This window comes from Saccopteryx leptura, chromosome 3 (assembly GCF_036850995.1).
Source record: "Saccopteryx leptura isolate mSacLep1 chromosome 3, mSacLep1_pri_phased_curated, whole genome shotgun sequence".
NCBI lineage: Eukaryota > Metazoa > Chordata > Mammalia > Chiroptera > Emballonuridae > Saccopteryx > Saccopteryx leptura.
In genome coordinates, this window is record NC_089505.1 from 193681411 (window position 1) to 193696985 (window position 15575).

General features: G+C 44.1%; 1 protein-coding gene across 2 annotated transcripts in view; it reads left to right on the plus strand.

Annotated features, from left to right (window-relative positions):
* Positions 1 to 700: 700 nt before the first annotated feature.
* GMPR (guanosine monophosphate reductase) overlaps positions 701 to 15575 on the plus strand; it is a 60278-nt gene continuing 45403 nt past the window's right edge. Inside the window, exon 1 of one of the 2 annotated variants that reach the window (XM_066377113.1) lies at positions 701 to 924. In XM_066377113.1, the coding sequence (XP_066233210.1) occupies positions 838 to 924 (87 nt within the window). In that variant the 5' untranslated portion in view covers positions 701 to 837. The remainder of the gene's footprint in view (positions 925 to 15575) is intronic. The other variant, XM_066377112.1, reaches the window with a different exon arrangement.

Genomic DNA, 15575 nt, shown 5'->3' on the forward strand with positions numbered 1-15575 from the left:
AAATAAACAACTATATCATCCCACATAATTTTAGCTCACTGATTAATTTTATTAAATATTTAAAGAACTGATCCCTATCCTATTGAATATATACACCCTTTTAGAAAAGAGTGAAGAACATTTTCCAACTCATTCTATGAGGCCACTATTTTCACGATAAAGACATCAAAAGAAAACTACAGAATAATGTCTCTCATGAACTGAGATGCAGAAATACTTAAAAAAAATGAGCAAACTTAATTCATGAGTACATAAAATAATTAACTACCATAACCAAGAAGGTTTTATCTTACATATTTTGGAGGTTATATTCTCATGTAATTTTTGGTACCACTCTACCATTAGACAATACAAAGTTAACAGACTGGATTCTAGATTATCTCTCATGGCTTTGTCTGTGTAGTCATTCAGAAATTGTATGTGCATGCCCCCTGCGTCCCCCGCCGCCAATTCCGGCACCGCAACAAGCAAGGCTGTAAACGGAGGGCTGGGAAGCAGGGAGAGAGGGGCTTATTAAAAATGTCACACATGCGGACTTCTAAGTCACCGGCCTGTCCCTAACCCGCCAGCCCACCAACTCTTCCCCTTTTCAGGCCTTCACCGGGCGGGGGCAGTCCCGGCCGCGGAGTCCCCAGGCGGAGCGCTGCTGGGGGTGCCGGTGGCCTTAAAGCGTAGTGTGCGCGCCGGGCCGCCCGCGAGCACGGGCTTCCGCACCGCCCGCCGCCTGGCGTCGGGTCCCCACGCCCTCCTGCCGCCCGCGCCCGCCCCCGCCGTCTCCGCCCCGCGCGCGGGCGCCGCAGGAAGAAGCTGCAGGCTCCAGGCTGGTCGCCCTGCGCCATGCCCCGCATCGATGCGGACCTCAAGCTGGACTTCAAGGATGTTCTGCTCCGACCCAAACGAAGCAGCCTCAAGAGCCGAGCAGAGGTGGGACCCTTGGAAAGCCTCAGTGGCGATGGGATATTTCACGGGCTGGCGCGGGGGCGGTGGGCGGCAGGCGGTGCGTTGTGCTAATACTGTGCGCGTTTCTGTGTCTGAGGACGGCTGCCGCGCCGGTTGCCCACCCCCTCGTCACCACCTGAGAACGAGGAAAGCCAGCTGGTTTCCTGCCAGGACAGGAGGTGTCTTCAAGGGACCCAGCTGGGGCCTAAAATTCTAAACCCGTCGGGTTGGGTGGTCCACAGGAAGCACGCGTTGGGATTAGACTACGGAGGAGCAAAGACCCAGTGGCCAGGGGCTGAGAAAGAAAGGAATGGAGAGGCTGGACGGGTGCATTTAGGGAGAAAGGACTCACTGGAGCCAGATCATAAAAGGAGAGGAAAAGTAACAAAAGATCCCTGTGGTTTTGTTAGTGCGGAAAACTGCTGCTGGTTTCTTATCAGTCCAGCAGTGCAATTTCTTTAAAAGGTCTGAAAGACAGGGAAACTTCCCGGTAAAGTTCAGGGTTTACTTGACGAATTTCAGTGGCCTTGCTGGGAGTGAGGCTGGCGACCCTTCACTGGGGGCATCCTATTTACTGGACAGTTGCAGTCCAGCCTAGTCCTAGAAAATCTGAAGCACTGGGGTGCAGGCATGAGGTCTGAGGGGCAAACTGGATCAAAGCCTGAAGAACAGGTGAAGACTGGACTGGAAATAGCCTTGGGCTGGGGTAGGGATGCCCCTACTGGTGAGGAGGAAGGTCAAACCCTGAAGGGTAAGCTAGCTACACAGGAAGGCAGAGTCGTGTGGAATGGTGTGTGCTGGTGATCATGGCTTGGCCTGGTCTGCTGACAGCCAGAGAAGAAGGGAGGAAGGTCTGGAGGCTGGGGCCACAGGAGTAAACAGAAGGAGGCTGAGCCAGGACTCCATAGACCATAAATAAATCGGCTGGCTGCTCACCCATGCCCAGGCCCAACTGCAGGGTCTGGTGCTGCCAGCTAAGGGCCTGTTTGGATTAGGGACATTTCCTGCTTTAGTCTGTGACCAGAACCAAGTCACCTCAGTCAGGATTGGTGGGCTGCAGCCAGAGAGCATGGGACAGGACAGGAAGGAATAGGCAATGGCAATGGTAATGGTTAACCCTTAACATGCTAGCCTAGTTGAGGCCACTCTGTGCCTGTCCTTCACCATATTCTTTCAGGCACTAAAGAGCAGGGCAGACTCTTGAAAGAAAAATAAACAGTTTGCATGGCTGTTCTGGGCTTCCCCAAGTATAAGCTGTGGTCAGTACCTCAGGCCAGACTAAGATGAAATGTTGGGTTTCTAGGCAGACTAATTTGGTGGCCTCAATATTCTTTAAATATTTGTTCTGAATTCACTTACAAACATTTAAGAAAAATTATATGTTTAAAACAAGTATATATTACAGGTATTTTTTGCAGCAGGCAACATCTTGAGAAGGTAAAACATTTAGAATTGATGTGCTAGAATGATTTGCTCTTTCCCAGAAAATAATATATCATGCATCATTTGGTTCATCGTTTGGGCTGATTGAAACTATTATATTTAAGTGCTAGCCTCTGATGGTACCTTACAAGCTACAGGTACACACTGCAATGAAGACTCTGTGTCTTGCCTGACCTGTGGTGGCGCAGTGGATAAAGCGTCGACCTGGAACGCTGAGGTTGCCGGTTCAAAACCCTGGGCTTGCTTGGTCAAGGCACATATGGGAGTTGATGCTTCCTGCTCCTCCCTCCCTCTTCTCTCTCTCTCTCATTCTCTCTCCTCTCTAAAAATTAATAAAAGAAAACTAAAAAAATAAAATAAAATCTCTTTCCCTGTTGGCTTCCTCCATCAGCCTACAAACACACTCAAGTCTCTGCCAACTCATTAAAAATAAATAAATTTCTCTCTGTAGTCTATATTCTTAAAAAAAAAAAAAAAAAAGACTGTGTCTTTGGGAAAGGTTTTCATATTTCCACTTTGGTGGGAGTTTGCTAGCTCTGTGCCTGGAACATGATTGAGCTGGCATTGCCTTTCCAGTTGGTTCTTGTAATAGTTTAGCTCCCTGGTGCCCGAGGCAGGTGACTGGCAGGTTGCCCCTCATGATCTGACTGCCTGCTTCAGTGGTGGTGAAGGATGTAGTCAGGCCTGCATCAGTTAGACTCCTAATCTCTTCTCAATGTTTTCTCAGTTTGCGTGTGAATGCCTGAAATTTTTCATAGGCAGGTTAAGAGCTTTTCCTTGCACAACCAGATAGAAGCCAAACGTATGTCTCTTGGCAGAAGTCATACCTGAACGCAAATTCAAAGCTGACTGGTAAATGACTGGTAAATGACTGACTTTGAGCTGACCCAGAGTGGAGCCAGGACAGACAACATACACCAGGAGGACAGAGTCTGGCTAAGGAGGGAGAGGTTTGACAGTTGATGGGATTGATAACTGCAATAGTTTTGCTATGAGCTGGGCTGGGGGGCTGGCCATCAGGCAGTGGCTAGACATGGAGAGAAAGGCAGAATGATCTCCTGCCTGGAAGCTTGAGTGCTCCTGCTAGGGCATTTCCACAAGTGTCACATAAAATGAATTTGAAGTCACCTTCCAGACGCCAGGGGTATAGGTGGAGATGGCCCAGCTGGCCTTATAATGGTTGTACTAGATGGGCAGTCATCTCTCAACTGGCCATCCATTCACCACCTTTACCCACAACTTCACAAACCCTTGACATAGAAGAATGAAGTGCTCCAAGGCTGTGGTGGGGGGCATTTGGGTAGTCTCTTCAGAGGAATTGACATGTTTGTTGACTGAGGCAACACCTCGTCTTTGTCTTTTGTCTCCTAGGCAGGAGTTTGCCTGCCCCTGACTCCCTGAGATCTTGGAGTCATTCCTGGCTCAAATGCCCCAGCCTAGTCCTATGCTAGTCAGATTTTTTTTAAAAATATCAAAACAAACACTTACTGCAACTCTAACTTTGGAAGTCAGATATTGAAGAGAATTTGCATCAGAAAATTTGCCATTTTTTTCTAGGACAGAGAAAACATGACACGATGAGTGTTCAGTCTCTTGAAAACTGTCGTCATTTTTTACCAGTGGTCCAGTGAGAAGAGTTCTGATCAAGCCTGAACCATCCTCAGCCAGAGGGGAAAGCATGGCAGGTGGGCTTGAGAAAAGGAAGTCTGGGTTGCAGTCCATGCTCTGTCACAAAGTATTTTATTATGTTTACTTCTGGATCAGTTTCCTGGGGTTGCTGTAACAAAGCTTCACCTGGTGGGGGTCTCACACAACACACATTTATTCTCTCAGTTCTGGGGGCTGAAAGTCCCAGATCAAGGTGTGGGCAGGCTTGGTCCCTCCTGAGGGCTGTAGGAAGAGGCTGTCCGGTCCCCTCTATGGTGATTTACAGGCATTTTTAGGTGCTCCTTGGCTTGTAGATGCGTCACCCTGATCTCTGCTTTCATCCTCACAGGACAGCTCCCTTTCTGTGTGTCTGTGTCCAAACTACCCCTTTGAGAAGACACCAGACATTGGAACGGGCCTACCCTAATGACCTCATTTTACCTCGATCATTCCCCAAAACCCTATAGATTGGTGGTTAGGGCTTAACCATCCTTGTGGGGAGACACAGACTGTAACAGCTTGCTCTGTAAAACTGGAGGGTCTGACTAGACTTGATGAAAGGCACTGTCCCCTATGCTTAGGCTTATGGGTTTACACCGATAATGACCAATTTAGTTAATAACTGAATTGCTGTAATCAGTACCATCCACAGATCTAGGGAAAAGGATCCCTTGACCCCTCCTCACTAGACAGGGCCTATGGGCTGTGCTGTTCCTTCTAAGCCCTCCTCCAGGTTCTCAGGATTTGCTTGCCCTGGTGGCTTGGAGCTGGTTCTAAGGCCTTCAAGGGCCTGTTCCCCAGGTGTGTTTTCTCCAGGGCCATCGTGCTGCTGGTATGCTTGCCTCTACCCTCAGAGAGTGGCCGAGTGGCAGGTGTTTGTGGAAGTGGAGCTGTGTGTGCATGGAACCTAAAGTGTGGACGGGGTGTCCATGTGTGTGCACACATATTTGGGTGGGAAGGGAGGGGGCTCGGGACTGCAGGCCCTGGCTGGCTCCCTGTGACACTGTGGTCTGGTACTTGCAGGCCATTAGTCAAGTTGTGTGTGTTAAGGTGGGAGGATAGAACAGAGAATGTAGCAGCTTGTTAGCTTGACTTACAACACTGAAGTATTTAGAAATGTGGTAGGTGGGCCTCCATCTGAACTCTCGGACCTTCTAATGTTGGCTGATTTTAATGAAGGTGTGTTGAAAGAGCTGCAGAAACATGTATTTTTGAGGTGGAGAGGGGCAGTTTATTTATCTTCCCTTTCAAATCAGTTTAGCAGAGTGAGAATCTGGAGGTACTATATTTGGAGTGTTGACCAGTTGTGGTAGATTAAATGCCAAATTTTCTTCCTGGGAGGTTGGAATATTTAAGATGCCTCTGTCAGTGAACAGCTGGGCTATTTGTGTGTGTGTGTGTATCTGTTAATAGGTTGGAAAGATAATTTTATTTATCATTTTTAGAATTAAGAGTTATGTAGAATCTACCATGTGAAGACTAGAAATGAGGGGAAGAGTTCATTGCCAAGGCCAACCTTTCCCAGAGAGAGCTGTTTCTTGTGCACTGCCAACAGGTTTCAGAGTGCTCAGGTGGGTGCAGGGTGGCCTCTCTCCCCAGGCGTCTTAGGAGGAGTGTCAGCATTTCGAGACCAGTGAATTCTGATTATTTTAAGCCCGGGAAGTCAAAATGCTAGGGTCATTAGTAGCACAGAAAGTTGCAACAAATAGACCTCATTCAGTTATCTTTCAGAATTTATTTTTATTTTTATTTTTTTAAATAAATTTTTATTAATGATAATGGGATGACATTAATAAATCAGGGTACATATATTCAAAGAAAACATGTCTAGGTTATTTTGTCATTAAATTATGTTGCATACCCCTCGCCCAAAGTCAGATTGTCCTCCGCCTCCCTCTATCTAGTTCTCTGTGCCCCTCCCCCTCCCTCTAACTCTCTCCCTCCCTCCCTCCCATGTCCTCCCTCCCCCCACCCCTGGTAACCACCACACTCTTGTCCATGTCTCTTAGTCTCGTTTTTATGTTCCACCAATGTATGGAATCATGTAGTTCTTGTTTTTTTCTGATTTACTTATTTCACTCCGTATAATGTTATCAAGATCCCACCATTTTGCTGTAAATGATCTGATGTCATCATTTCTTATGGCTGAGTAGTATTCCATAGTGTATATGTGCCACATCTTCTTTATCCAGTCTTCTATTGAAGGGCTTTTTGGTTGTTTCCATGTCTTGGCCACTGTGAACAGTGCTGCAATGAACATGGGGCTACATGTGTCTTTACGTATCAATGTTTCTGAGGTTTTGGGGTATATACCCAGTAGAGGGATTGCTGGGTCATAAGGTAGTTCTATTTGCAGTTTTTTGAGGAACCACCATACTTTCCTCCATAATGGTTGTACTACTTTACAGTCCCACCAACAATGGATGAGAGTTCTCTTTTCTCCGCAGCCTCTCCAACATTTGCTATTACCCGTCTTGTTGATAATAGCTAATCTAACAGGGGTGAGGTGGTATCTCATTGTAGTTTTGATTTGCATTTCTCTAATAACTAATGAAGCTGAGCATCTTTTCATATATCTGTTGGCCATTTGTATTTCTTCCTGGGAGAAGTGTCTGTTCATGTCCTCTTCCCATTTTTTTATTGGATTGTTTGTTTGTTTGTTGTTGAGTTTTATGAGTTCTTTGTAAATTTTGGATATTAGGCCCTTATCTGAGCTGTTGTTTGAAAATATCATTTCCCATTTAGTTGGCTGTCTGTTTATTTTGTTATCAGTTTCTCTTGCTGAGCAAAAACTTTTTATTCTGATGTAGTCCTATTCATTTATCTTTGCCTTCACTTCTCTTGCCATTGGAGTCAAGTTCATAAAATGTTCTTTAAAACCCAGGTCCATGAGTTGAGTACCTATGTCTTCTTCTATGTACTTTATTGTTTCAGGTCTTATATTTAGGTCTTTGATCCATTTTGAATTAATTTTAGTACAGGGGGACAGGCTGTAGTCGAGTTTCATTCTTTTGCATGTGGCTTGCCAGTTTTCCCAACACCATTTGTTGAAGAGGCTTTCTTTTCTCCATTGTGTGTTGTTGGCCCCTTTATCAAAGATTATTTGACCATATATATGTGGTTTTATTTCTGGGCTTTCTATTCTGTTCCATTGGTCTGAGTGTCTATTTTTCTGCCAATACCATGCTGTTTTGATTATCGTGGCCCTATAATATAGTTTAAAGTCAGGTATTGTAATGCCCCCAGCTTCATTCTTTTTCCTTAGGATTGTTTTGGCTATTCGGGGTTTTTTATAGTTCCATATAAATCTGATGATTTTTTGTTCCATTTCTTTAAAAAATGTCATAGGAATTTTGATGGGAATTGCATTAAATTTATATATTGCTTTGGGTAATATGGCCATTTTAATTATATTTATTCTTCCTGTCCAAGAACAAGGAATATTTTTCCATCTCATTGTGTCTTTTTCTATTTCTCTTAATAATGCCTTGTAGTTTTCGTTATATAGGTCCTTTACATTCTTTGTTATGTTTATTCCTAGGTATTTTATTTTTTTTGTTGCAATCGTGAAGGGGATTATTTTTTTGAGTTCGTTTTCTAATATTTCATTGTTGGCATATAGAAAGGCTATGGACTTTTGTATGTTAATTTTGTATCCTGCGACCTTACTGTATTGGTTTATTGTTCCTAGTAATCTTTTTGTGGAGTCTTTGGGGTTTTCGATGTATAGGATCATATCATCAGCAAAAAGTGATACCTTTACTTCTTCTTTTCCGATATGGATGCCTTTTATTTCTTTGTCTTGTCTGATTGCTCTGGCCAGAACTTCTAGCACCACGTTAAATAAGAGTGGAGAGAGTGGGCAACCCTGTCTTGTTCCTGATTTAAGGGGAAAAGTCCTCAGTTTTATGCCGTTTAATATGATGTTGGCTGATGGTTTATCATATATGGCCTTTATCATGTTGAGATATTTTCCTTCTATACCCATTTTGTTGAGAGTCTTAAACATAAAATTGTGTTGTATTTTATCAAAAGCCTTTTCTGCATCTATTGATAAGATCATGTGGTTTTTGTTCTTTGTTTTGTTGATATGGTGTATTACGTTAACCGTTTTGCGTATGTTGAACCATCCTTGAGATTCTGGGATTAATCCCACTTGATCATGATGTATTATTTTTTTAATATGTTGTTGTATTCGGTTTGCCAGTATTTTGTTTAGTATTTTAGCATCTGTATTCATTAGAGATATTGGTCTGTAGTTTTCTTTTTTTGTGCCATCCTTGCCAGGTTTTGGTATGAGGGTTATGTTGGCCTCATAAAATGTGTTTGGAAGTATTGCTTCTTCTTCAATTTTTTGGAAGACTTTGAGTAGAATAGGAACCAAGTCTTCTTTGAATGTTTGATAGAATTCACTAGTATAACCGTCTGGGCCTGGACTTTTATTTTTGGGGAGGTTTTTAATAGTTTTTTCTATTTCCTCCCTGCTGATTGGTCTGTTTAGGCTTTCCGCTTCTTCATGACTCAGTCTAGGAAGGTTGTTTTGTTCTAGGAATTTATCCATTTCTTCTAGATTGTTGTATTTGGTGGCATATAATTTTTCATAGTATTCTACAATAATTCTTTGTATATCTATGATGTCTGTGGTGATCTCTCCTCTTTCGTTTTGGATTTTATTTATTTGAGTCCTGTGCCTTTTTTCCTTGGTGAGTCTTGCCAAGGGTTTGTCAATTTTGTTGATCTTTTCAAAGAACCAGCTCCTTGTTTTGATTTTTTCTATAGTTTTTCTGTTCTCTATTTCATTTATTTCTGCTCTGATTTTTATTATCTCCTTTCTTCGGCTGGTTTTGGGTTGTCTTTGTTCTTCTTTTTCTAGTTCCTTAAGGTGTGAAGTTAAGTGGTTTACTTCGGCTCTCTCTTGTTTCTTCATATAGGCCTGAAGTGATATGAACTTTCCTCTTATTACTGCTTTTTCTGCATCCCATAGATTCTGATATGTCGTATTTTCATTTTCATTTGTCTGTATGTATCTTTTGATCTCTGCGCTTATTTCTTCTTTGACCCATTCATTTTTTAGAAGTATGTTGTTTAGTTTCCACATTTTTGTGGGTTTTCCCCCCTCTTTTTTGCAGTTGAATTCTAGTTTCAAGGCTTTATGATCAGAAAATATGCTTGGTACAATTTCAGTTTTTCTAAATTTGCTGATATTGTCTTTGTGTCCCAACATATGGTCAATTCTTGAGAATGTTCCATGTACACTAGAGAAAAATGTATACTCTGTCGCTTTGGGATGAAGTGTCCTGTAGATGTCTATCATATCCAGATGTTCTAGTATTTCGTTTAAGGCCACTATATCTTTATTGATTCTCTGTTTGGATGACCGATCTAGAGCCGTCAGCGGTGTATTGAGGTCTCCAAGTATGATTGTATTTTTGTCAGTTTTTGTTTTAAGGTCAATGAGTAGCTGTCTTATATATTTTGGTGCTCCTTGGTTTGGTGCATATATATTAAGGATTGTTATGTCTTCTTGATTCAACTTCCCCTTAATCATTATGAAATGACCATTTTTGTCTCTGAGTACATTTTCTGTCTTGTAGTCAGCATTATTAGATATGAGTATTGCTACACCTGCTTTGTTTTGGGTGTTGTTTGCTTGGAGTATTGTTTTCCAGCCTTTCACTTTGAATTTGTTTTTATCCTTGTTGCTTAGATGTGTTTCTTGTAGGCAGCATACAGTTGGATTTTCTTTTTTAATCCATTCTGCTACTCTGTGTCTTTTTATTGGTAAGTTTAATCCATTTACATTTAGTGTAATTATTGACACTTGTGGGTTCCCTACTTCCATTTTATAAATTGCTTTCTGTTAGTTTTGTATCTTGTTTGATTCTTCTCTTTTGTTTTTCTATCATTTGTTTTTGTTTGTTTGTGTTCCATACTTCTTTCCTCTGTTGCTACCTTTTTTAAGTCAAGTGTTTTTGTGGTGGTTTTTTCAAGGGTGGTTACCATTAAGTAATGAAAAGGGTACCTACCATATTCATTGTAGTACCCTATCTTATGAGTATTTCTGCACTTCATCGTCCTTTGCTACTGTTAATCTCCATCCTCTCCCCCCTTTTTTTCCTTTGTTGTCACAGTTTAAGTTTGGTTTTATTGTGTTCTTGGTGGAGCTGTTACTTGTGGTGTTGTTTTCTTTTGTTCTTTGAATCTGGTTGGAAAACCCCCTTTAGTATTTCCTGGAGTGGGGGCTTTCTGCTGATAAATTCTCTCATCTTTTCTGTATTTGTGAATGTTTTTATATCTCCTTCGTACTTGAAGGATAGCTTTGATGGGTATAGTATTCTTGGCTGAAAGTTCCTCTCTTTCAGGGCTTTAAATATTGGGGTCCACTCTCTTCTAGCTTGTAGAGTTTCTGCTGAGAAATCTGATGATAATCTAATAGGCCTTCCTTTATATGTTGTACTCTTCTTTTCCCTGGCTGCCTTGAGAATTTTTTCTTTGTCATTGGTTTGTGTCATCTTTATTATGATGTGCCTTGGAGTGGGTTTGTTGGGGTTAAGAAAACTTGGTGTTCTGTTTGCTTCTTGAATTTGAGGTTTTAGTTCTTTCCACAGGCTTGGGAAGTTCTCGTCTATTATTTGTTTGAGTATATTCTCCATTCCATTTTCTTTCTGTTCTCCCTCTGATATACCTATTATTCTTGTGTTTTTCTTTCTGATGGAGTCAGACAATTCCTGTAGGGCTTTCTCGGTTTTTATTATTTTTGAGTCTCTTTCTTCTTCTCTCTGTTGTGCCTCAAGTTGTTTGTCTTCTATTTCACTAATCCTATATTCTATCTGGGCTGTTCTGTTAGCTAAGCTTGTTACCTCGTTTTTCAGCTCATGAATTGAGTTTTTCATTTCTGTTTGATTTGTTTTTATAGTTTCAATTTCCTTGGTTTATACTCTTTGTGTTTGTAAAGCCAGTAATCAGGGCCAGGGCCACTATCACAGCAGCCCGGCCCTTGCAGGTTCGCATTGGATTCGGACAGTCGGTAAAGAAACCATGGAGCCAAAAACTGGTGGGCCATAGCCTTTAATCCTAGCTTGCACCCGGCGGGCAAGTAAAAATACACACTGGGCTCCAAAACCCAGTCACACTCAGTGCTCACAAAGCCACTGACTTATCCGAGTTTCCTAGAATCAAAGGTTTCTAGCTCACCAGCCTTATTTTCCTCAGTTCCCCATCTCCTTCCTTATCCCAGATACAAACTCTGTACAAACTGGCATCTCACTCAGCACTCCACCATCTTGGCTGCTTTTCCTGGCCTCCTCCACGTGGCCGCCTTCCGCTGCTGGCTCTACTTTCTCTGCTCTCTCATGCTAATCTCAGGAACCAAGCCCAAGCTCCCGTTCTACCCCTATTTTATAGTGTAGATTCAAAACCCTTAATCCAATATACAAAATAGGGAAGTCTCTAATACAAAGTCACTTTCTGAGGCATGATTGGATTGTACCGCCCCACATCAAAAAGGGTAGGAAAGGCTTAATCCCAAAACCAAGCCCCAGGCTACAAGGATTCTTTAGCCCACCCCAACACACATTAATATCACCTGGGTGACGGCCTCCTCGTGTTATCTTTAACAAAGTGAGCATAATACATTTTATCTGCCCAACAATCCACCCCTATGCTCACTTTACTACCCACAATTTACATCACCAGCATTCCTGTGCAAGGAAATTAGAACATTACACAGATTACAACAGCAAAAATCATACAGTTTCAACAATTTCAAAGGTACATTTCACCAGTCTCTGAGCACTTAGCCCAAAGCGCAAAATGTCCTCGGTCTTCTTTCTAGCCATGGGAAAAGCTTCCCAGGGCAGGGGAGTGCTTCCAGCAAAGCCACCCCTCACCCCCATCAGGGTATTTTACATTGTCCAAAATCCGTAATCCGTAAATCCATACAACAACGGAGTCAGTGCCCACTCCGGTCGTAGTCCAGGAAATCAGTCCACGCACATAGGGCGTCAGCCACCCCCCTCATCCCTGCCATCCTCGCAGGTCTTACACTGTCCCAAAGAGGAGCACATGGCAATGGCAGTCAGCATTTCCATCTCTGCTCTGGAAAGCATGTCCAGCCCTGTGTCCCAAAATCGCAGACCTACCGGGGCCGTAGTAGGTGCTCCTTGCAGCTGGGCTCCCATTTTATGAAGACTGCGGATTGCAACTCCAGTCTGATTCTCCTCATCCTCCAAAGATGAACTGAAAACACCAGCTCCCGCTGCCAGGCTCGAGCCTCCGTCTGCTGCCGCCTTCTGCTCTGCAGACCTTGCAGCTCCGGACTTGGCTTCAGCCTCCGTCTCAGCCTCAGCCCTGGCCTCCTGCCGCTGCTGGCTCTCCGCAACATCCAGGGTAAGCTGCAACTCACGAACCTCTGAACCCTCCAGCGTTTGCTCCATTTCCAGGCGAATCTCGAACACCTGGTCGGCCTCCTCCAGCATTTTCTCCAGCTCCAGGGTCAGCATCGGTTTCTCCTGCGTTTGCTCCATCTCCTTCCGCTGCTCGGTTTGCAGGTCCCGGGCGGCCTCTTCCACAGAGCTCTCGGTTTCCTCACGCATGGCTGTAAAGGTCAGCCAGCCTACGATCCCCAAGAGGACAGCCATGGGGAACCCTAACACTAGCCAGTCCTCTATTCCACCACTCAAAGGCTCCTTGCCAATCTGTATCGAATCCTGCCACAGACTACGCCAAATGTAAAGCCAGCAGGCATGGCCAGGGCCACAATCACAGCAGCCCGGCCCTTGCAGGTTCGCATTGGATTCGGACAGTCGGTAAAGAAACCATGGAGCCAAAAACTGGTGGGCCATAGCCTTTAATCCTAGCTTGCACCCGGCGGGCAAGTAAAAATACACACTGGGCTCCAAAACCCAGTCACACTCAGTGCTCACAAAGCCACTGACTTATCCGAGTTTCCTAGAATCAAAGGTTTCTAGCTCACCAGCCTTATTTTCCTCAGTTCCCCATCTCCTTCCTTATCCCAGATACAAACTCTGTACAAACTGGCATCTCACTCAGCACTCCACCATCTTGGCTGCTTTTCCTGGCCTCCTCCACGTGGCCGCCTTCCGCTGCTGGCTCTACTTTCTCTGCTCTCTCATGCTAATCTCAGGAACCAAGCCCAAGCTCCCGTTCTACCCCTATTTTATAGTGTAGATTCAAAACCCTTAATCCAATATACAAAATAGGGAAGTCTCTAATACAAAGTCACTTTCTGAGGCATGATTGGATTGTACCGCCCCACATCAAAAAGGGTAGGAAAGGCTTAATCCCAAAACCAAGCCCCAGGCTACAAGGATTCTTTAGCCCACCCCAACACACATTAATATCACCTGGGTGACGGCCTCCTCGTGTTATCTTTAACAAAGTGAGCATAATACATTTTATCTGCCCAACAGTGTTCATTGAGTTGTTTTCTGATCTCCCTAAATTGCCTTTCTGTGTTTTCTTGTATATCTCTGAGTATTTTTAAGATTTCTATTTTAAATTCTCTGTCATTTAGCTCCAAGGCTTCCAATATGTTAAGTCTTTTCTCCATAGATTTTTCCACATCTATTTGTGTTACCTCTCTTTCTTTTGTATCCATAATATTCGATTTCCTCTTTCTTATTGGTATCTGACGGTGGTCTTGTTGATAGCACACAGGCGAACTCCCTCCGGGGCTTGAATGAACGTCCCTGCGGTAGTTAGCTTTCTCCACACCCTCCTCTCTCAGATTCAAGTGATAACAGTCCTTTCGCTTTCAGTTTGTGTGGAACTCCGGAATGCTCCGAGGATAAATTTTTCTGTTTCTAGTTGATAAGTTTGTTGTGATTTGGGGGAGATCTGTTGGACGTGCTGCTCATGGCGCCATTTCCGTGACGTCACCCTCATCTTTCAGAATTTAAATATAACTTGCTTCACTGAAATAGAACCAGAAACCATAATGAGGAAGTAGAAAAAGGGATGCCCTGCCCCATGTGCTCAGGAAGTGAGGGCATCTCATTTCCCTCACTGATTGCTGTTTAAGGCCAGTGTGGACGTACGTATGACATCATTCACCTGGAAGCCCGGTGGGCAGGGAGCCCTGTGTGGAGAGGCAAGATGGGAAAAGGCTAGGAGGCCTGGCACATCCCATGATGTTTTTTTCACACTTTGATTGCAATGTGAAACTCGTCTCAAATAAAAAGAATAAAAGAAGGAACTAGATAAATGCAGGTAGGAAATGATTATTGCTGGTGTACTCATGAAGCCAGGATTAATGTAAGAAGGTCCAGCTTATTTCAGAAGCTTAAGATCCACACCTGGGTTTCTCTGGCTAGCTGTCCTTAAGGAAGCACCCACTTCTCGTATGGGCTGTCTCCACCAGGGTCCAGCTGCAAAAACAAACAGTGCTGAATGTTTAGAACAAGGAATTGAATGCAAGACACCCTGACATTGCTGAGATGCCAGATGGGTACTGAGGCATCCCAGGAATCGGCAGGAATGAGAAACCACTTCCAAAGGGGAAAGGTGATCTTACTGAGGCTCCGGGACTGGGATCACTCTGTGAGAGCTGGGAGAGCTGCCTTGACTACACCTAGGCTCTCTCTCCCCATCTTCCTCCCTGCCCCCCAGTTTCCTACCAGTGACCCCATTGGCTGAACCCAGCTAGCAGCCAGCATGGGATATGGAGCTGCAGGGGTGGCCTCCCAGGGATCAGAATGTAGCAGAAGGGTGAGGAGTGACCTGCTAGCGGACAGGCCTGGAATCTGCCCCGGATCAAAGAAGTAATTTGGACTGCTAACTCCAGATGAGCACCTAGCATGCTGCTTTTGCTAAACCCACCATAATGGCCTTGCTCTCCTGATAGTGGAGTTAGCCATAAATGCCCTGGAGATGGAGTTACAATAGAATTGGAGGGCCCTCCCTCCAGCGGTTTGCAAGTAAAAAGAACAAGTGTTTATATGCATAGACAAATGGTTGCAGTCTCCTCCCCTCAGCTCTTTGAATGATGCTCCTAATTACAGAACAATTGAGAAGGTTGAAGGTTGAGGGATTAATGGCTTGCAGCTCACTGCAGGGTGAATTTGGACTGGAGGGTGAGAATTAAAGGGAAGGTCATGGTTGGCAGGAAGAATGGAGTGGATTTTCTCAGAAGGGGAACTGCTTCTCCAGTGCTTGGAAGTGGGGAAAGAGAACATGAATGGGGGTGTGCAGGGCTAGGAGGAACCAGGCTGGGGCAGGAGGTGACAGTGGGATGGGAGAGGCTACCAAAGGAGTGAAGTTACGATTCGGAGGCTAGGCTTGATGGCAGAACATGGAATGCCCTCTGCTGGTATCTGAGGATGCTAAGGAGCTGGGTTCAGCTTTTGTACTTGGAGAGCAGCCCATTACTTGATTTCCTCAGGGACTCTCCTATCTTTGGGACATCTGGCCCAAACTAAGATAATCTAGGGACTAAGGAACATAGACTTCCTCTGTGTCCTTCCCACTTGCTTCAGACTCCAGAAATTCCACACACATTCTGCAGAGAGCAAAGCACTTTTCTCTTT